Source organism: Panulirus ornatus, chromosome 1 (assembly GCF_036320965.1).
Source record: "Panulirus ornatus isolate Po-2019 chromosome 1, ASM3632096v1, whole genome shotgun sequence".
Classification (NCBI taxonomy): Eukaryota; Metazoa; Arthropoda; class Malacostraca; order Decapoda; family Palinuridae; genus Panulirus; species Panulirus ornatus.
The window spans coordinates 11905764-11925032 of record NC_092224.1 but is presented as its reverse complement, the minus strand read 5'-3'; the positions used below and the strand labels follow the sequence as shown (position 1 = coordinate 11925032).

At 45.0% G+C, this 19269-nt stretch overlaps 1 protein-coding gene across 2 annotated transcripts in view; it reads left to right on the top strand.

Annotated features, from left to right (window-relative positions):
• Positions 1-18842, top strand: part of LOC139755755 (uncharacterized) — a 221703-nt gene extending 202861 nt beyond the window's left edge. The window contains exons 3-6 of one of the 2 annotated variants that reach the window (XM_071674477.1): positions 3110-3299; positions 12062-12196; positions 14415-14599; positions 15742-18842. In XM_071674477.1, the coding sequence (XP_071530578.1) occupies positions 3110-3299; positions 12062-12196; positions 14415-14599; positions 15742-17004 (1773 nt within the window). In that variant the 3' untranslated portion in view covers positions 17005-18842. Of the gene's footprint in view, positions 1-3109; positions 3324-12061; positions 12197-14414; positions 14600-15741 lie in introns of both variants that reach the window. The other variant, XM_071674413.1, reaches the window with a different exon arrangement.
• Positions 18843-19269: the final 427 nt, after the last annotated feature.

Below are 19269 nucleotides of genomic sequence, written 5' to 3'. Positions count from 1 at the left end.
GTCTTGGTTTATTCATCGAATTATATATATATATATATATATATATATATATATATATATATATATATATATATATATATATATATATATATATATATACATATGCTTGATCGCCTCTTCTAGCGTTAGCGAGATAGCGCCTGAGAGAAACTAAGAAAGGCTGCATCTGCTCATAGCAAATCCCTAGCTGTCATGTGTAATGCACCGAAACCACAGTTCCCTACCCACAACCAGGCCCCAGAGATCTTTCCACGGTTTACCCAAGACGCTTCACGTACCCTCTGGTTCAGCCCACTGATAGCACGTCGACTCCAGTACACAACATCGTTCCAATTTACTCTTCCCGTGCACACCTCTCAACCTCCTGTATATTCAGGCCCCGATTGCGCAAAGTTTTTCCACTTCATTCTTCCATCTATATATATATATATATATATATATATATATATATATATATATATATATATATATATATATATATATGAGATATCGGGTGTCGGGGGAAACTGAGGGGGAGGGGAATATATACGAGAGGTCGGGTTTAGGATGAAACTGAGGGGGAGAGGGGATTGGAGAGGCGTTAGTTGCTGTGACCTCACTCATTAGCCTAATCCTCTCAGATCTCCTGGGGCTGGTATGGGAAGGGTTCGCCGTCAAATTGGTCGACCATAAAATAAGGAGATTGTGGCTACCATGTTCGAGTGTATATTGCATGATGGAACTCTTGTCACGTATAAGGACAATTCCAAAACTTCATATCAGCTGTGAGGGTCATACCATGTTTCCGCAAGTGTTTTGGCGCCCTTTCATTACTGTGGTTGAGGATGCATCGCCTCAGAGTACCACCTGGTCTGATCAATGTATCATACATTTTCGATTGTGCAGTTTCCCCGTCACACTGTGGTATTGGTAAACCACACTGGCCTTAACCAGAATATCCCAAAGGGCGTTGGTGGTGCTGTTACGTATGATGAGGTTGGCTTATCTGAAGCTTTTGTGGTAAATGACAACTCTCAGTTGGTCACTGTCACTTCCTTGTTCCTTTCCCTCCGAAGTTTCCAACTTGATTATCTGTTACTTCGAGAATTTCTTGTATCCAGTTTTCAGATCACGAATCACCTCCACTTCATTGCGATATGACTCAGACCCAGGTATCATTTTCCACTCTCCTGATGATCAGTCTCCTGCAGCTGCTCACCTCACACTGTAATGCAATCGTCCAAATGTCCTGCAGCTGGTCGGTCTTGGAATTCACCTCCCATTCTTTTCTTCACTTCATCGATTTATGATCTTATTAAACCTTGTACTCAGCAGACCTATCTGTGTGTAATTCACCCTCCTAACAAATGGATTCTATACCCTTGGTATTCTAAGAAAAAGTTTCTAAGTGCACTCACTTCCTCGCACAGCTCATATTACGTCCTTCACTGACAGTAATTAAGCTGTGGCTAAATCGGAGAGGTTCTTCATTCTCTCTCCCTGGTCTGCAGCTGATCATTATCGTGGTACATGGTCCACTAGCCAGCGAAAGTCTCCGTGTCTTTGAATAGGCTTTGGTTTTTACACCATCATCGTTGTTTACGTCTGACGTCGCCATCCGATACTTCATCCTTTACATACAAGATTAATTACCGTCTCATCTACCCACTGTTTACAACTTTGGTCTTGTATGTTTAGTGAATATTTGTCTGATGTTATTATGATTAGTAGTTATAACATTTCCTTATTTGCATTTGTTTATTATATATGTAGATTTCAGTGGGGACATTTGTATTCTGTTCTAATCACGTGATACAAAACTGTAAGTTTGTTGCTGTTGTTTGTGCACTGGTAGGGTGGCGTAATGCGAGTCTGAGGTGATCTGCATATGAGAAGACTTTGTCACTGGTTTGCGGGGAGTCGGAGAGAGGTCAGTCAGGAAGAGGCTGAGGAGGGTTGGAGGAAGAACCTCCTCCACCGTAGTAAAGCTTAGGGATTTTGGAAGCAACACATTTGTGGGTGACTCTGTCTGTCCAATTCCCTTACATACGATGAAGGGGAACATGATTATGTATGGTGCATTTCCCCTTAATGTCAACTCTGATGAGTTACGTGAAGTTCAAAACAATTAATTATCTGGGAGTGGATCTGTCAGCGGATGGAACCATGGAAGCGGAAGTGGATCATAGGGTGGGGGAGGGGGCGAAAATTTTGGGAGCCTTGAAAAATGTGTGGAAGTCGAGAACATTATCTCGGAAAGCAAAAATGGGTATGTTTGAAGGAATAGTGGTTCCAACAATGTTGTATGGTTGCGAGGCGTGGGCTATGGATAGAGTTGTGCGCAGGAGGATGGATGTGCTGGAAATGAGATGCTTGAGGACAATGTGTGGTGTGAGGTGGTTTGATCGAGTAAGTAACGTAAGGGTAAGAGAGATGTGTGGAAATAAAAAGAGCGTGGTTGAGAGAGCAGAAGAGGGTGTTTTGAAATGGTTTGGGCACATGGAGAGAATGAGTGAGGAAAGATTGACCAAGAGGATATATGTGTCGGAGGTGGAGGGAACGAGGAGAAGAGGGAGACCAAATTGGAGGTGGAAAGATGGAGTGAAAAAGATTTTGTGTGATCGGGGCCTGAACATGCAGGAGGGTGTAAGGAGGGCAAGGAATAGAGTGAATTGGAGCGATGTGGTATACAGGGGTTGACGTGCTGTCAGTGGAGTGAATCAAGGCATGTGAAGCGTCTGGGGTAAACCATGGAAAGCTGTGTAGGTATGTATATTTGCGTGTGTGGACGTGTGTATGTACATGTGTATGGGGGGGGGGGGGGGGGTTGGGCCATTTCTTTCGTCTGTTTCCTTGCGCTACCTCGCAAACGCGGGAGACAGCGACAAAGTAAAAAAAAAAAAAAAAAAAAAAAATATATATATATATATATATATATATATATATATATATATATCTTTGTCCATAATTTTCATATTGTCATCACAGATGTTGATATAATCTCTCTTGCTGTTATATCTGGTATGCTTGTAATTACCATCATCATCATCATCTCATATGTGTATCACTTCACATGTAGCATCACCACTGTACAGGACATGCCTTAACTCTTGGCCTTCTCCCGTTGCAGGGGCTAACGGTGGTGGGGACGTTCCTGCCCTCCTACCTGCCGAGTTGGCCCGTGGAGAACATGGCACTCTGGCTCTCGCTGGCCGAGGGGCTCCTGCTGCCGCTCGTCCTGGGCCTCGTGGATCCCACCTTCAGCGAGGCGGCGGGCTCCTCCTGCTCCAGGGACAAACCTCAGCCTCACAAATACGATGGTCAGTATGCTGATAACACCTCAGGTACGATGATCATTATGTACACCACAAACACAAACATGATACACGATGGTCAGTACAACACACCCTCACTCGTATAATGGTCAGTATAACACACCCTCACTAGTACGATGGTCAGTATAACACACACTCACTCGTATAATGGTCAGTATAACACACACTCACTCGTATAATGGTCAGTATAACACACCCTCACTAGTACGATGGTCAGTATAACACACCCTCACTCGTATAATGGTCAGTATAACACACCCTCACTAGTATGATGTTCAGTATAACACACCCTCACTAGTATGATGTTCAGTATAACACACCCTCACTAGTATGATGTTCAGTATAACACACCCTCACTAGGACGATGGTCAGTATAACACACCCTCACTCGTATAATGGTCAGTATAACACACCCTCACTAGTATGATGTTCAGTATAACACACCCTCACTAGTATGATGTTCAGTATAACACACCCTCACTAGTATGATGTTCAGTATAACACACCCTCACTAGTATGATGTTCAGTATAACACACCCTCACTAGTATGATGTTCAGTATAACACACCCTCACTAGGACGATGGTCAGTATAACACACCCTCACTCGTATAATGGTCAGTATAACACACCCTCACTAGTATGATGTTCAGTATAACACACCCTCACTAGTATGATGTTCAGTATAACACACCCTCACTAGTATGATGTTCAGTATAACACACCCTCACTAGTATGATGTTCAGTATAACACACCCTCACTAGGACGATGGTCAGTATAACACACCCTCACTCGTATGATGGTCAGTATAACACACCCTCACTAGCACGATGCTCAGTATAACACACCCTCACTCGTATGATGGTTAGTATACCACAACTAACAAGTGAAATGGTCAGAATAACACACCTTCATTAGTATGATGGTCAGTATATCACATCTTTACTGGTATGATAATCAGTAACACACTTTCACTAGTATGATAGTCAGTGTAACACACCTCTAGTAAGGCAGTCAGCATAACACACCTTCACTAGCTTGCTGGTCAGTATACCAAACCTTCACTAGTATCACGGTCAAAGTACCGCGCAGATTCTCACTAGTTAATGGTCAGTCTATTATCCTTTCCTCAAAAGTATGATTCTAAGAATACCAAACCAGCCTCATTAGGTATGATGCTAAGTATACCATACCACCCTCATAAGTGTGTTGGTAAGCACACCATACCATCCTCATAAGTATCCCATAGCATCCTCATAAGTATGACGCTAAGTACACGATACAACCCTTATAAGTATGATGGTAAGTATATCTTACTACCCTAAAGAGTGCGATGGTTAGTAAAGTATACCAACCTTAAGTGTTTGATAACCTTGCAAGTATGTTGGCTACCTCCTTAATATGATTGTCAGTATAACAAACATACTTAGAGGAACAATGAGGACAGTGTATCACACTCCTTCACAATGGTCAGTATACCATAGGTAAGGTAGTCATCATAACACACACACACACACACACACACACACACACACACACACGCTTTCATAGCACTCTTCTAACTTCGTTAGCTCATTTCGAACGCCTCCCAAGCCACCTTTTCTACTCTCCAGCTCCTATACCAAATTCATCTAAACATGATCCTAGGGAAGCGATCGTTCATGGTCACTCGGCAAAATATTCGTGAAATGCTTCTGTTTATCCTGTTTTTGGTGCTGGTGGCCCCAGATCACGGGCGAAAGTCCACAGCAGGGCTAGGTATTAACAGTAAGATGAAGAGGGTCAATGAAAGGGGGAATAAGAGAACAAGGAGAAATAGTATATGGATGTCGTGGGAAATGGAAAAACAGGAGCACAGTCCAACTGTACCTTTAGCGTTCATATCCCCACTATATATATATGTTCACCAAAATCCAGTGATGTTACTTCTTCATAACCCACCCCTGGCGCACACCTGTGCTGCCTCACCCCTGGTACACCCCTGTGTGCTGCACCCCTTGTGCGCCCCTGCTGCATCGCTCATAGTGCAACCCTGTGTCGCCTTACCCCTGGTCAATCCCTGTGTTGCCTCACCCCTGGTCAACCCCTGTGTCGCCTCACCCCTGGTCAATCCCTGTGTTGCCTCACCCCTGGTCAATCCCTGTGTCGCCTCACCCCTGGTCAATCCCTGTGTCGCCTCACCCCTGGTCAATCCCTGTGTCGCCTCACCCCTGGTCAACCCCTGTGTCGCCTCACCCCAAGTGCACCCGTGTGTCGCCTCATCGTTAGTGCACCCCTGTGTCGCCTCACCCCAGGTACACCCCTGCGTTGCCTCACTCCTGGTGCGCCCATGTTGCAGCCCAACATTATTACCACATAAGAATGTTGTTGAATGATCGTGGCCGAGCGAGCCATTTGAAAAGCCTCACCGTGGTCGTCCGTGAGTCATAAGAAATAAGTTAATAACGTTCTTGGTGTAAGTCACTGAGCCATATGCCATAAAATGCCTAATGTATTCTTTTTGTGTGTCTCGGGTGTGTAGACCTGACCTGCATCCTGAGGAGCGCACCGGGGGTCCTCAATACGAATCCTAGTTTATTGTAGTTCCTGTTGCTGTACAGCCTTGGTTACCACGACAATGATTGCAGAGTGAGCTCGCCTACCACCCCGTGTGGTGACATCCAGTCCAGCACAAGTGGCCTCCCAGCATAACACAGACGAACACTCGTCAATTGACTTTCGCTTGCATTCCCGCTGTGGAGATGCTGGTAACACGGAATACTCTGCTCTACTCCACCTTGACAAGCATGAATTCTCTTTTTGAGAGCAATGAAATGTAAACGCTTAGCTGGAGCGATGCATCAACACACATTCCTGTTGAGGAATCTTAGAGAAGGACAATGTTCTCATGACTTCTCGTCTGCTTCAATGCAGTGTAAAGCACATCTACTTAAATGAAGTAGGTCACTGTCTGCGTTCCACCTTGACATACGTAACAGCTTTTCGTAGCGTCAACCAACCCTTCAATTTTCGTACCTAGACATTCCTGTCACCATAACTTTTAACCCTCTTCAACAGCGATTCTGAACAGATACCGTTTTCGCTTCTCGTAAGCTCGAGTCGCGCAGCGGTAGATATGATCCTCGTAGATCTAGTTTTATTGTCATCTTGCAATGAGCCAGGAGTGCCCGCGGCAGCAGCGATAGACGAACGACTTGTCTTACGGTGTGACGGACAATGGGAGGGTGAGACAGGCTGGCAGCAGGGAAAGGAGTGGCAGCCAAGAGTCTCCTGCTACGCTGGTATAAAACCGACTTGCCAAGGCGAGGTTCCAGCCCTGTTGAACAGCAGGCAAGAGATATGGCGGTGGCCCCATGCTGCGATGCTATACCTAAAGAATTCTAAATCAGGAAGGTATTACGATCCTTTCCCCCTCCCCTTAGCCCTCCTCTGCCTAGCTCTGCCCATTACTTTGCTCGATGTGTGCCCCTCGGGCCTAGTTACCAGGGAGGGAGCCATTAGATTTATAACCCTAATCCTGAGCAACGTTTGTGTCATGGGGTATGGTGCTGGGTACCAAGAATGTTTATGTTTTACAATTCATTGCACGAGGCTTGAGAAGTATTACTAAGAACTGTCAGATGCTTAACAAAGTTTATGTGAAACAATACGAAATAAGACCATATGTATACAGTAGGATTACCATGTTGATGTACACCACCCAAAAGTAATAATGATAATATAATAATAATAATGATAATAATAATAATAATGATAATAATAATAATAATGATAATAATAATGATGTCGCCAGAGGGACTTTTTACTGGCACACTTGGCGACAGTAAGAGAGGCAATGGAACCTTTCTCACAGTTCGTCTACAAGTTAGTGATTGTCAAGCTGTGTACTGCACCTCTCGACAAAGGCAGGTCAGGCCACTGAAAGCTGTGCCTGTCAGGCTGCTCCTGTTGGGGGTGTGAGCCTTCAGGCAAAACGGGTGGTAAAAAGCCTCCCAATGTTGCCTCTGAGCGACTAGCACACAGAGGCGCCACACACCAGTACAGTGTTAGCTGTCAATGACAGGCACACCAGGTGGCAGACAACTACCCAGTGTTGGATGTCACTGACAGGAACATGAGGCAACAGACAACTGCCTGGTGATGGTCAATGGTGACATACACACCAGGCGGCAGAAAACTACCTAGTGTTGGCTGTGAGCCACTGGTTGGCCGGCTATTGCTGAAAAAGAATTTGGAAGACATCTTTCTGGCATTACTAGTGACACCATTGCCACCAACGGTCATCTCTGCCACTTCCTGATATCCCCTGCCTATCTTGTCGCTCTTGCCTCCCCGTCTCACCTCAGCCCCTTTCTCTGATCCCAGCTCATCCCTGACACCCTAGCCATCCTCAGTCACATTTTTTCAGGTATAAAGCTGTAGAATATTGAAAAAACATTGATATCAATTACCAGTGGGTGATCCTGTTTAAGAAAGAAAAAAAATCAACTAATAAAGAAAAGACAAAATTTTAGTCTTTCTTAAACACCAGAACTGAGCCTCGTCCCGCTTCCCATAACCTTTGTCCACCCCATTACCCCTGGTCCTCCCATAACACCTGTTTCTCATCACAACTCCAGGTCTCCCCATAAGCCCTGGTCCTCCTCGAACCCTTGCCCTTCTCTGGCCCCCACATAAACCCTGCCTAACTTGTCAGCATTGTTCTCCCAGACGTCCATATTGGCCGAACCTGCCCGACCCCTCTGCATTTCCTCGTCATTCTCCTCCCTCCCTCTCATCCCTACCCCTCCCTCTCATTGACATCATACACTCCCTCCTCATCCATAATTTCTAGTCATGTCCTTTTACTGCTGCCATCCCTCGAACACTCAGGATCCCTTCCTCATCGCTCCATCCCTTTTACACCAGCCCCTATGTCGAGTTACCAGCTTCATTGCGCCTCATTTCAACCTAACGTCCTCACTCCTACTCAGCTTCTCCTTCGTTTACCCACTAACCTCTTCCACTTTACCCAGCCTCCCCCTCGTTCACCCACCAACCTCCTCCCCTCATTCAGCCTCCCCCTCGTTCACCCACCAGCCTTCTCCACCTTGCTCGGCCTCCCCCTCGTACAACCACAAGCTTCCTCTCCCTCTGCATGTCTGCAGAATTCACCACTCTAGTCTCACCACCACGCGTGTGTCAGACACTACACGTCCAGCTGCAGTACTACTTTCTCAACTTTCAACGTGTCTGTTATTCTCGTCCCCCCCTCCCCTCCCACTAATTCCCGCCAAGACTTAATCCCTCTTCCCAAGACGACGACCCCATTACCCTCTACTTCCTCAATCATCAGCACGATCACCATCCCCCATGGATACAAATTCCTTGTCATCATGATCATTACTGCCATCGCCTTCTTTGACATCATTCTCATCATGATCATTCTCGATATCGTCGTCGTCTAAGCAATGTGACGTCTCTAACCTGCCCTTGTCAAGCTGAGCGACACTTCCCTTTCGGTCTGTCCACATCAAGCAAGGTGATACCTCGCCTCTACCATCCCCATGTCAAGCAGTGTGATGCCACTTAAGGAGCGCGATACCTCCCCTTCAACCTGTCTTCGCTAAGCAGTTTGATACTCTCTTCCCATCTGCCTCCCTCAGTCCGTCAACACATTCTCTTCCCTTCCACTTTCCACGACAGGTTTTTGACCCGGCAGAGCAGCGACACCTGTCATTACTGTGGTGTCGTGAGCGGCCCTCGTGAGACTGCGGTACTAGGGTTAGGGCTGCTGCACCTCTGGGCTGCTGCAGGAGGTTGTGTAAGTCAGGCCTCGAGCCACAACGCTAGCTGTCCATAGCAGAGTGTCGACATGCCGACTGTCTGGCTTACAAAAAAAAAACGCATCGATCTTGGTATAGTTTGCAGAGTTAAGTACAATTCTGAATGGCTAGCGTGGGTAGGCAATGGTTAAACGCGCTTGAATTACTGAAGACGTCGCTGTGAAAGCTGTGAGATGTTTGGCTGCTGAGGCAACGAGTTGGAGCTGTGGAAGGTGTGGTTACTTCTACCACAAGGTGGAACTTTGGAAGGGGTGGCCACTTGTGAAACAAGACTGGAAGTGTCTGAGGACCTGTGTTCAGTACATAAACACTCACGAACTGGGAATTTCTTCTCAAAAGTCGCCGTTGTTGTCGCTCTCATGATCTTGGGACGGTTCTCTTGGGTGCAGTCTACCCTGAGCGGTTCCAAGGGTGTGAGTGAAACTTTGAATGTGTGTAAAGAAAAGTGTATTGGTGTTATGGATTTATAAGGGCAGTGGAGTAGTTTTGACGCATATGCCATGATTTTTTATATTTAGTCAACCACAGCTTGACTTGTTATCGCCTTCTAACCCGACATGATAATGCCGTAACCTCCTTTTATATATTTTCCATAGGCCAATCATATCCAGCTCGAGATCCAATTTCCGTACGTCTTCTGTTCTCTAAGTCTCGTAGTCTCCGTAAGTACGTACCTCTTGGCTACATGACTGTCAAATGTCACAGTTACTGGTCTTCCCCTTATGTACTGGATATATCCAGCAATTCTCCTCATTTCTCTTTATGATAAATGCTGCGTCTAGCATGTCTACAGCTTTTAAGGATCTTTCAAACAGCACTCCTTCCTTCTTCACCCTTTCTTATTTATCTGAAAAGTGGTCTTCTATCCTAAAGTAGCCAGTAATTAAGGTCCATCGGCCTCCTGCTTCACTAATCTACCTAATTTCCGTGCCGCCCACTTCTCTGCTACATCCATCAATGTTGAATTGTCAGTTTCCATGTGTCTGGTTACCTTTAACACCTCTGTTCTTAAGAGAAGTTAACACGAGCAGGCACCTGGGACCCCATTCGTACGTTCCAGAAGAGGGTTACCACACTCATCCCCACTCCTTCCTCCCTTCCTGGCCACCATACCCAACCTCACCATCACTACTCCCTCCCTCCTTCCCTGGCTACCAAAACCTCCCTTACCACCACCACTTCGTACCTGACTATTACATCCTCCCTTACCACCATCAACCATTCCTTCTTTGACTACTACATCCTCCCTCTATCCCTGGCCACCACATCCTAAATGGCGGAATGGCATTCTTCAGTGATATAACCATTCATCCCACCAACTTCCCTCTCCATACCTACCATATTGCTGGTAAAGCCTTTCTGCTCTTTCCGGAAGAAAGAGTTCACCCAAGCAGCCAGCAGCTTCTATCCTATCAGAAAATGAATGAATTTTAGTAAAAGAGTATACGTGCGTATGGCAACAAACTGGGGACGGACAAACATAATCGTCTATCTATATTGCAGAAGCTTTATTCCTGTATGCTTCGTATTTAATTCATCCATGATCCTAGTAGGCCGTAATCATCCAAAATTGTTCTGCCTTTTAGAGTGCATATCATTCTCTTTACAGATTCACCTGATTCCCAGTGTCTGTTTCAATGTTCCCAGATTTCTGTTCCTCTGAATCTGTTTTCATGCTCGGAGTTTGCTGAATAGCCCCGGAAATTGCTCTTCATTCCTCTCTCCACCCACTGTTGTCAGTAGTTGCCGCACTCTTTGTTGTGGGTACATCCTTTTGTCTAAGTTGCACCCTCCAGCACATCCAGAAAAAACACTCTTTCTTCCATTTTTTCTCGTTTTCTTTGATTACCTCCTTTCTGTATGTGTGTGTGTGTGTGTGTGTGTGTGTGTGTGTGTGTGTGTGTGTGTGTGTGTGTGTGTGTCCTCCTACTGCTGTGAGACGTGTCAAACGGGCCAAGCTGATACTTTTAACTTGTGGCTGGTGACTCAGCAGGTGTGCTCATTCAACGAGAGAGAGAGAGAGAGAGAGAGAGAGAGAGAGAGAGAGAGAGAGAGAGAGAGAGAGAGAGAGAGAGAGAGAGAGAGAGAGAGAGCTCTCTCAGGCGCCACGGAGTTTACAGCAGCGGTGTAAAGTTTACAACTGTCATGCAAAGTCTACATCAGCAATTTAGGCTTGAAAAGTGCTACAGAGTTTACATAAAGTGTTATTTAGTATACACAAGTGATATACAGTTTACAAGAGTGTTATAATTTCAAACATTGATGCAGAGTTTACAAAAATAGTGTGTGCAGTATACAGATGTGATAGGGAGTTTATAACAGTGATTTAATGTTTATAAAAGTGATATGTAAGACGTACAATGTAGATTTTATGTGATATAGCTGAAAACAGCATCACCAGTGATATGCTGCATACAGAAGTGATGTAGACTTTATGGCAATGATGTAAAGTTTGCCAGTTCAGGACAGTATACAGAAATGATGCAGAATTTACAACACTGATGCACTGTATACAAAAGTGATGAAGACTTCATATGAATGATGTAGAGTTTGCTAGGTTATTACAACATACAGAAATAATGTAGCCTTTACAACAGTGATTCAAAGTTTGTAGCAGTGATGAAGATCCTGAAAATGGTGAAGATTTCACGGCAGTGATGTTTTCAGAAGTGGTGTGGAATCTAAGGAGTGATGCCGAGTCTACAGCACTGAATTAGGGTTTAGTACAGCGATGTAGAGTTTACAACAACGATCTAGCATCTACAACAGCGATTCAGAGTTTATACCATTTATACAAAGCTGACATGAGCTGTGTAGAATTCATACATACCAGTATCACTGTTCCTTTGATTGCTCTGAATTCTTTTCGACTTGCATCTATCAATATCCAATACTACTAACTCTACGGTCTACCTTCCTACAGACGGCGATGGGCCCTTCAGACTGTTCCCGAAGGAGGAGGTTAAATCGTTCCCCCTGACGAACGGATCGCTTTTCTCGTCCCTCCTCAATATGAATGTGGACAACCCCTCTCAGATCCTGCCCTCCTACAGACGTGGTGAGTTCATTAAATCCTGGGCAGCCTCCTGGTGGCTGGCCAAGTCATAAGCTGTTCAATTCACGGCGTGTAAGAAAGTAGCGACTGAGTTTTAATCAGATTCTTGTATATGATGGTCGAGTTTGGCTTACTTGTGTGGACGGGCGGGTGTATCAGTCTCCTACTATGAGATGATTTTATCTTTTATTAGCTTCTGTGTACTTGGGTAATGAAGGTTTGGTTGTACTGAGGATAAGGGCACAGTGACGATGAGGTTGCATTGAAGATAAAGGTGTATTGAAGGTTAGAGTGCAGTGTAGGCGGCCTTTGGACAGTAGTGTGGTAATGCTAGCTTTTGACCTAATTGTAAGGTTCAGATCAATGACTAATTGTATCGACATTTGACATAGCCCTTATGGGTCAGGTCAAAGGACTATGAGGGTAAAATCAAAGGCTCGTGATATCGAAGATGTACTTGAAGACAAGGATGTAGTGAAGATGACGTTCGTCCTGACGTATATGATTCATGTCAAAAGGCAAATGCTGTCAAGATGCAATGAAGATAAGGATGTACTGAAAATTAGTGTAGTGGAGATGGCCTTTGACTAAACCGGTAGCGTTCTGGTTACAGACGAGTGGTTTTAAGGGTGTAATGAATATGGATTTGTAGAGATGATGTAGTTTAGTGAAAATGAGGGTGATGTGAAGAGAGCCTCTAACCTGACCCAACAAACGATCCATATTAGGTTAAAGCTGGCCGCGGGTAACCGAAGAAGCGTATAGTTATAATGACATATCTTAATGACTTTACGATTAGAGTTAGGATTTAATGATCAGGTTACTGCATTAATAGCAAGTCAGGGTATGATTATCTCGTTACTGAGAAACATAACTTCAGTAATTAGTTAAGAGTTACTGTGCGAACTAACGCTTTAGTAAGAACTAACGGGATATAATCAGTTCCATTCGACCTAACTCATATTTCATATGAAGGTGGCATATACCTTCCTGAACTGAGAGAGGGTTACCATTGTAATGAAGCTACGTATGATGTGACAAGACCTGGATTTGGCCCCGAAAACCCTGAAGGTTCATAGGTGAACGAAGCAGGGTTGGGGCTGGCAACACAGTGGAGCATTGATGGAGAGAGTGAACCATCAACCCTTACACGATTCGATGATAATCTGGCGTGTGTCTTGTGCCAGTCATGCCTTCGACTGGGCCTGATTGATAGTGCTAAGGCTCACGCATATGTACTTACGCTGAGAAGTTTAGTTATGCCAGAGTATCATAGAACTACTGAGATATCTATGCGACTGAAATTCTTCTTTATTGTGGTTAAGGTTCACCAGGACTAATTTACTTGAATTACCACCATGACAGTATGAATATCAAGGAGAAAGCGTAGTGAGAGGGGCCCAAGTAGCCTAATCAAACATTGTTTACCACCTCGACACTGCCTCCACAACCTGTGTACGAGTCATTATCTCTGGACCCCACGGGCAAGGGTTCAAATGTAAAATTCATATTTACGAAGGATGACATCTAGAGTCTCTCGCAATTTCCATTCGGGTCAGACAATCAGCACTTATTTCCACTACTCATACCCATTGTCAACTCCAAACAAGGAATGATATTCTTGGCATAATTATCTTTGATGCTATTAGGAGAGAATGTACCAGTCAAGACTGAAAGATTTTCCGAGGATATATTCACAATTGCATTAGTGCCGTGTCACCTGGGTCACAGTCAGTTTTGACCCTGTGGCTGGGAGGGGGGCGCGTCAGTCAGGGCAGGGCCTGTGGGAGCGAGCAGCTCAGCGTAGAACATGAGAAGTGGTTCTCATCACCACTCTTCCCGTCTCCCACACTACAGCCGGCCTGTCTGCCTTCTCGTCTGGTTTGGTCATGCAGCACCACAACGAGTCCCCACGTCCTACTGTGTATTTTGAGAACGTCGACAGTTTGAGGACTGGGCAATGCGATTTCTGCTTCGTTTTGTCAACAGCCAAACTGGAGAACTCTTTTCCTCTTTTTCTCTTCAATTTCTCAATCTCTATCTTTCTTGAAGAGGAAAGTCCTATCAACACTTTTAGAACAAGGTGACATAATCATTTCTGGGCATCACTGCCTATGGTTGGTGCCTCTTCATCATTGAAGCGCTTTATAATCTAGTGATACACTGAGGATGTTCATCATTTATTGATATCTAATCTTCACATCTTCCCCTGGTGACGCAGGTGGCGGGGCTGCGCTGAAGATGGGCGTGTCGTCGCAGGAGATCCGTGGCCTGGTGGGGACGGGGGCTCCTGCACGCATGAGGGACCCCTACGGACCCCCATACTTCCCGCGAGAACCTACAGAGTCCCTGGGCTCGGCAGCCACGAGTAGCCAGGACCCCATCTACTCCGATCCACTCTCTAAGGTATTTCTCTCCACTTCTTTTAAATGATAGTTTCCCCGTTTGCCGCTTAGCGAAGTAGCGTCAGGAGCAAATAGAGAACATTTGCCCACGTCCACTCTCTAGCTGTCATGCATAATGTATCGAAACCAGAGCTTCCTATCTACATCCAAGCCCCGCAGATATTTCCGTGAATTTCCCTTCTCGCATCATATGCCAGGGTTCAGACAAACGACAGGTACGTCACACCCTATATACCACATCACTCCAAGTCCTTCTATCCTATGCACTCCTCGCGCGCTCCTGCATGTTTTGGCCCCGGTGGCTTTTAATCAAAGCGCTACTCGCTCTACCCTTTCATGTTCTTGGTTTCCCCATTCCTTTGCTCCTTCCATTATATTCTTCTTTTCTATGTATCCATATCATTTCATCACTCCCTTCTTCAACTCTCTCAGTCACACTTAGCTTACCACCACACCTCCGTGCTATATGCTCATTTCTTACGCGATCTACCTTCCTCACCCCAAATATTTACCTTCCAACACACCCACCTTCTCTTGCTTGTTTTGCATTTAGGAGCCACGACTCCCACCAACTCTGCACCTATGTTTATCCTCGCAGACAGTCGCATTAACGAGGTAGCATTAAGAACAGAAGACTGAGCCTAAGAGGGGAAATCCTCACCTGGCCCCCTTCTCTGTTCCTTCTTTTGGAAAAGTAAAAACTGGAGGGGAGGATTTCTAGCCCCCCGCTCCCTCCCCTTTTCTTCGACGAGACTGTATTTCTTTAGTCTACAGACGATGATACAGCCTCGCCGGAGGTGACTTTTCACTCGTTGGTGTAACCATTGGCAGGCCGGGTCCAGTAACATCGGAGAGGATGAGAGAATAAGGCCATTTCTTTGTTTCTAGCGCTACCTCGCTGAAGCGAGAAACGACGAACAAGTTTAGAATATATACATACTCATTCATATATGTCGTGTGTGTGTGTGTGTGTGTGTGTGTGTGTGTGTGTGTGTGTGTGTGGTTTTTCACTATCATTCATAAGCTTAGCCAACAAAGCCCCTAAGCTTCTACGGAAAAGTCAAATTCCACAGAGTCTAGCTAGATCTACGTAACCCTGTAGCATGAAGATGTATAACACTATTTTCTCCTTTACCGGGACAGGTTGGGAGCGTGGACAGTTCGCTGAAGGAAGACCACATCTACGCAACACTTTCGGAAACATTCGGCTCCATGTCGTCTCTCAGCGATGCCTTCCTCGGCGACGACCAGCGTTGCTCCTCGGTCACCACTGTGGCTAACGATGACTTCGAGTTTCACGACCCACGCGCCACCGTCACGCCCGAGCCTGTGCGGTACACGGCCGAGAGTCACTCCCTGGCTAGCGCGCGCAACTTGGCACTTGCCAACCGGCCGCCGGCGGAGCTGCCACCCGAAGCTCACCAGAACTCGCCCGAAGACACCTACCACCTCTCCACGAACACCGAGTCATCGACGACATATTCCGTAGCCTCGTCCTTTAGATCCTCGTGTTCACAGGTGACTGCTACTGTTGAGAATGACTCAAGTAACATCAAAGATGACAAGAATGACAACAGCGAGGAGTTGCCGGAAACTGGGTTTTACAACACTGGCTTTGAATGTGACACTTTGGAGCTCAAGAAAAATTACTTCCTGGATCGTGGACCAGTAGACAGCTTGGACCGCCGCTTAAGCAGGGCAAACGAGGAGAAGACAGGAGACGGAACACTGTCTCGCAAACATCGGTCGTCTTCTCTCTCCATGAACGACCTGGACCGCCTCGATCCTAACCCTGATAAGGAAGAGGAGATGATGTTCATTCTTCCTGTGAAGAGTGAGTCCATGTTGAGTCTCTACCGTCTTTACCTAGCGGAGGACGAGGCTGAGGCCGGCACGAGCCTCCACTACTCCGTCGAGGTGTCGCGGTCTGAGGGAGACTTGTCGGTTCTAGCTGCCGTTGAGAACGGCGGACTGATCGAAGGCAAGAGTGAGAGCGCCTTGCACGAAGTCTATCAGAAACGACGAGCCCCAGAGACCTCTGGGAGCCGGGTGAAGCGCCAACACAAGATCCAGCGAGCCAAGGGAATGCAACAGCGGTCAAGAAAAACAATAGCCGTTCCGACCTCAGTGAGCAACCAGAGCAGCACTACAGGCAGCGGTGGGACAAGTGGCAACGGTATGCAGGTGGCCGTCATGGACAAGACGCGCAGGAGAAACGGAATAATTACAATCCAAGATCCTTCAGTGTTGTCCGTCGAGGAGCTGTTCCGCGTACTTGACCGCGCCAACTCCACGACGGCCGTGCCTTACACGGACTCCGGTGACCGTACGGACTCCCCACTCCCACCCCCTGCGCCACGCCAAGAACCTGACTTTAAAAAGATCTTCGTGAGTGAATACTTGTAATAACCTCGGCTGAACTGAGCTACGCTACCTGAAAAGAAATGTGTGTACAAAGCCTCAGTAATAGGGAAAAGATTTAGCTGATAACGAGTCTTTCCAAGAATTGTGACAGTTTAATAGTACTGAATGAAAAAACAAAATACTTTGCATGTATAATGAATACGTAATCAATATCTATATATTTTCTACACGAACTTACTACCGTGCAACTAATGCAGAACATGAGTGAGACAGTGAGTGTGGGTTTGCCTAAGTGAACATGTTATTAGTGATTAAACTGAGGTACAAACTGGATGACTCCAGCTTGTAGTGATTCATATAATGTTAGTGTACAACATATTCCATATCCACTGGAAAGGAAATATCCTGGTTTCCAGCCGCAGCCAGTCCAAAGCTTCTTTGGAGTACCGACACGAAGCAACTTGAGGCTGGTCGAGAAATCTGTGGAGCTTGCAGCAAGTGTAGCAGCCTTCCAACAGACGCCCCCTTCCCTCCCCTCCCGTGAGAGACAGCAACAGGATCTGGGATAAAACTAATTGTTTCTCTGCCTCGATCAATCCACCCCACCAACGACAGCCTGTCCTTGCGTTCTCAGTACCTTAGGATGTGCGTATTTGTACATAACCTGATGTATAGTCTATTCTCTTTTATAGTAATAAGTTTTTTTTCTTATGTCTTGTGAAATATGTTATTGTAGATTCTTTTCGGTGAACCAACTGTTAGCATATAGTGCTAGTAAGGTATGTATATACGTGCTACCAATTTTTGTACCTTCTAGGTCAGGTCAGTCGTGTGCAGACCTAGGTCATCCTGAATTATACTCAAAACCCTTAAAACTCAGTTTCTCCCAGTTCGCTGACAGCTGAGTTCAGGTACTCATTAATCCAGCTAACCACATTTCACTGATCACCTTTGTATACTGAATACAGAATTTTCCCGCGAAATTGTTTCCACCACGTACTTGCAAGGAATACTTTTTCATCTATTTATAGTGTAAATAAGTGACCCAGTTCCTTGTCGTATGTTCTAATAACGCATATATATATATATATATATATATATATATATATATATATATATATATATATATATATATATATATATATATATACATATATATATATATATATATATATATATATATATATATATATATATATATATATATATATATATATATATATCTTGAATGCCAGACACCTGCAGTTTTGGCTTCTTGATTAATCTTAGGAGTACCAGTAAAACAAAGGAGCCTGGAGCTCCTTCTTATGATTGGGAAATGTGGATTATTTGAGTTCAGTAAACTTTAGTCTTTAGTGGAAGGCAACATAAACCTGATATACCATAATGAAGGCGAGGATGGTTCTGGCCCAATCATTTATGTCCCCAGGATGGTTGGACTTTGTGCCTACTATATCCTGTGTGCAAAATGTCTGTGGTCACTCCCAGGTGTGCAAGACGTACCACCCTCCAGTGCATTATTTATAAAAATGTTCATCACTACACGGCTCAAAGTCTGTCTCTCTACTGGCAGTCTGAAATGGTGGTCCCCGAGCACCGGACAGCCGGTTCTATACCCAGTGGCGGAGAAGCTCTCGCTCGGTGTGGCCACCAAGGAACAGTCTGCCCATCGTTGCTTTGTATATAGTCTTGTCCTGCCAACCCTATGACTTTTTAGCATATGTTCAAATCTTGGCATTTTCGTTGTCTTTGTGATTTTCTGATTTTTTTTTATATAACTTATTTGCTATAGATGTTCCTTCGTATATAATCTAAAAAACTTAAATGTGAATTTTTTTTATATTAAACCACTGTACAAAAAAATAAAGTTTCAGGTACCATTTGGTGTTTACATGCATCCTTTTTTTCTATTATGTAAATCATAAATAATCATCGCACCGTCACGCGAGATATTCATCGCTACTTCAGAGTGAACTAATGGGAAAAAGGTCAGCTGGTTGGATACAGGTCATAGAGAGAAATGAAGTAGATTAAATAGTGTTACTAGGCTCGAATTTCCCCAATGAGCTTCATATTTTAAAGTGGATTTTGCTGATACTGATCATGGATAAAGCTTTAGCTATTAATACATCATTATTCTCTGTTCTGTTTGGCACGAGATGAGATTCTAAGTGCAAATACCAATCTACAGTACCAATTTGACTGGTGTATTCGAGTCATAAGTTTACAATGGAAGTTCAAAGTATTATCATAAAAATGGACGGGATTACTGGTAGCCACACAGTAACGCAAGGTACCTAACTGCAC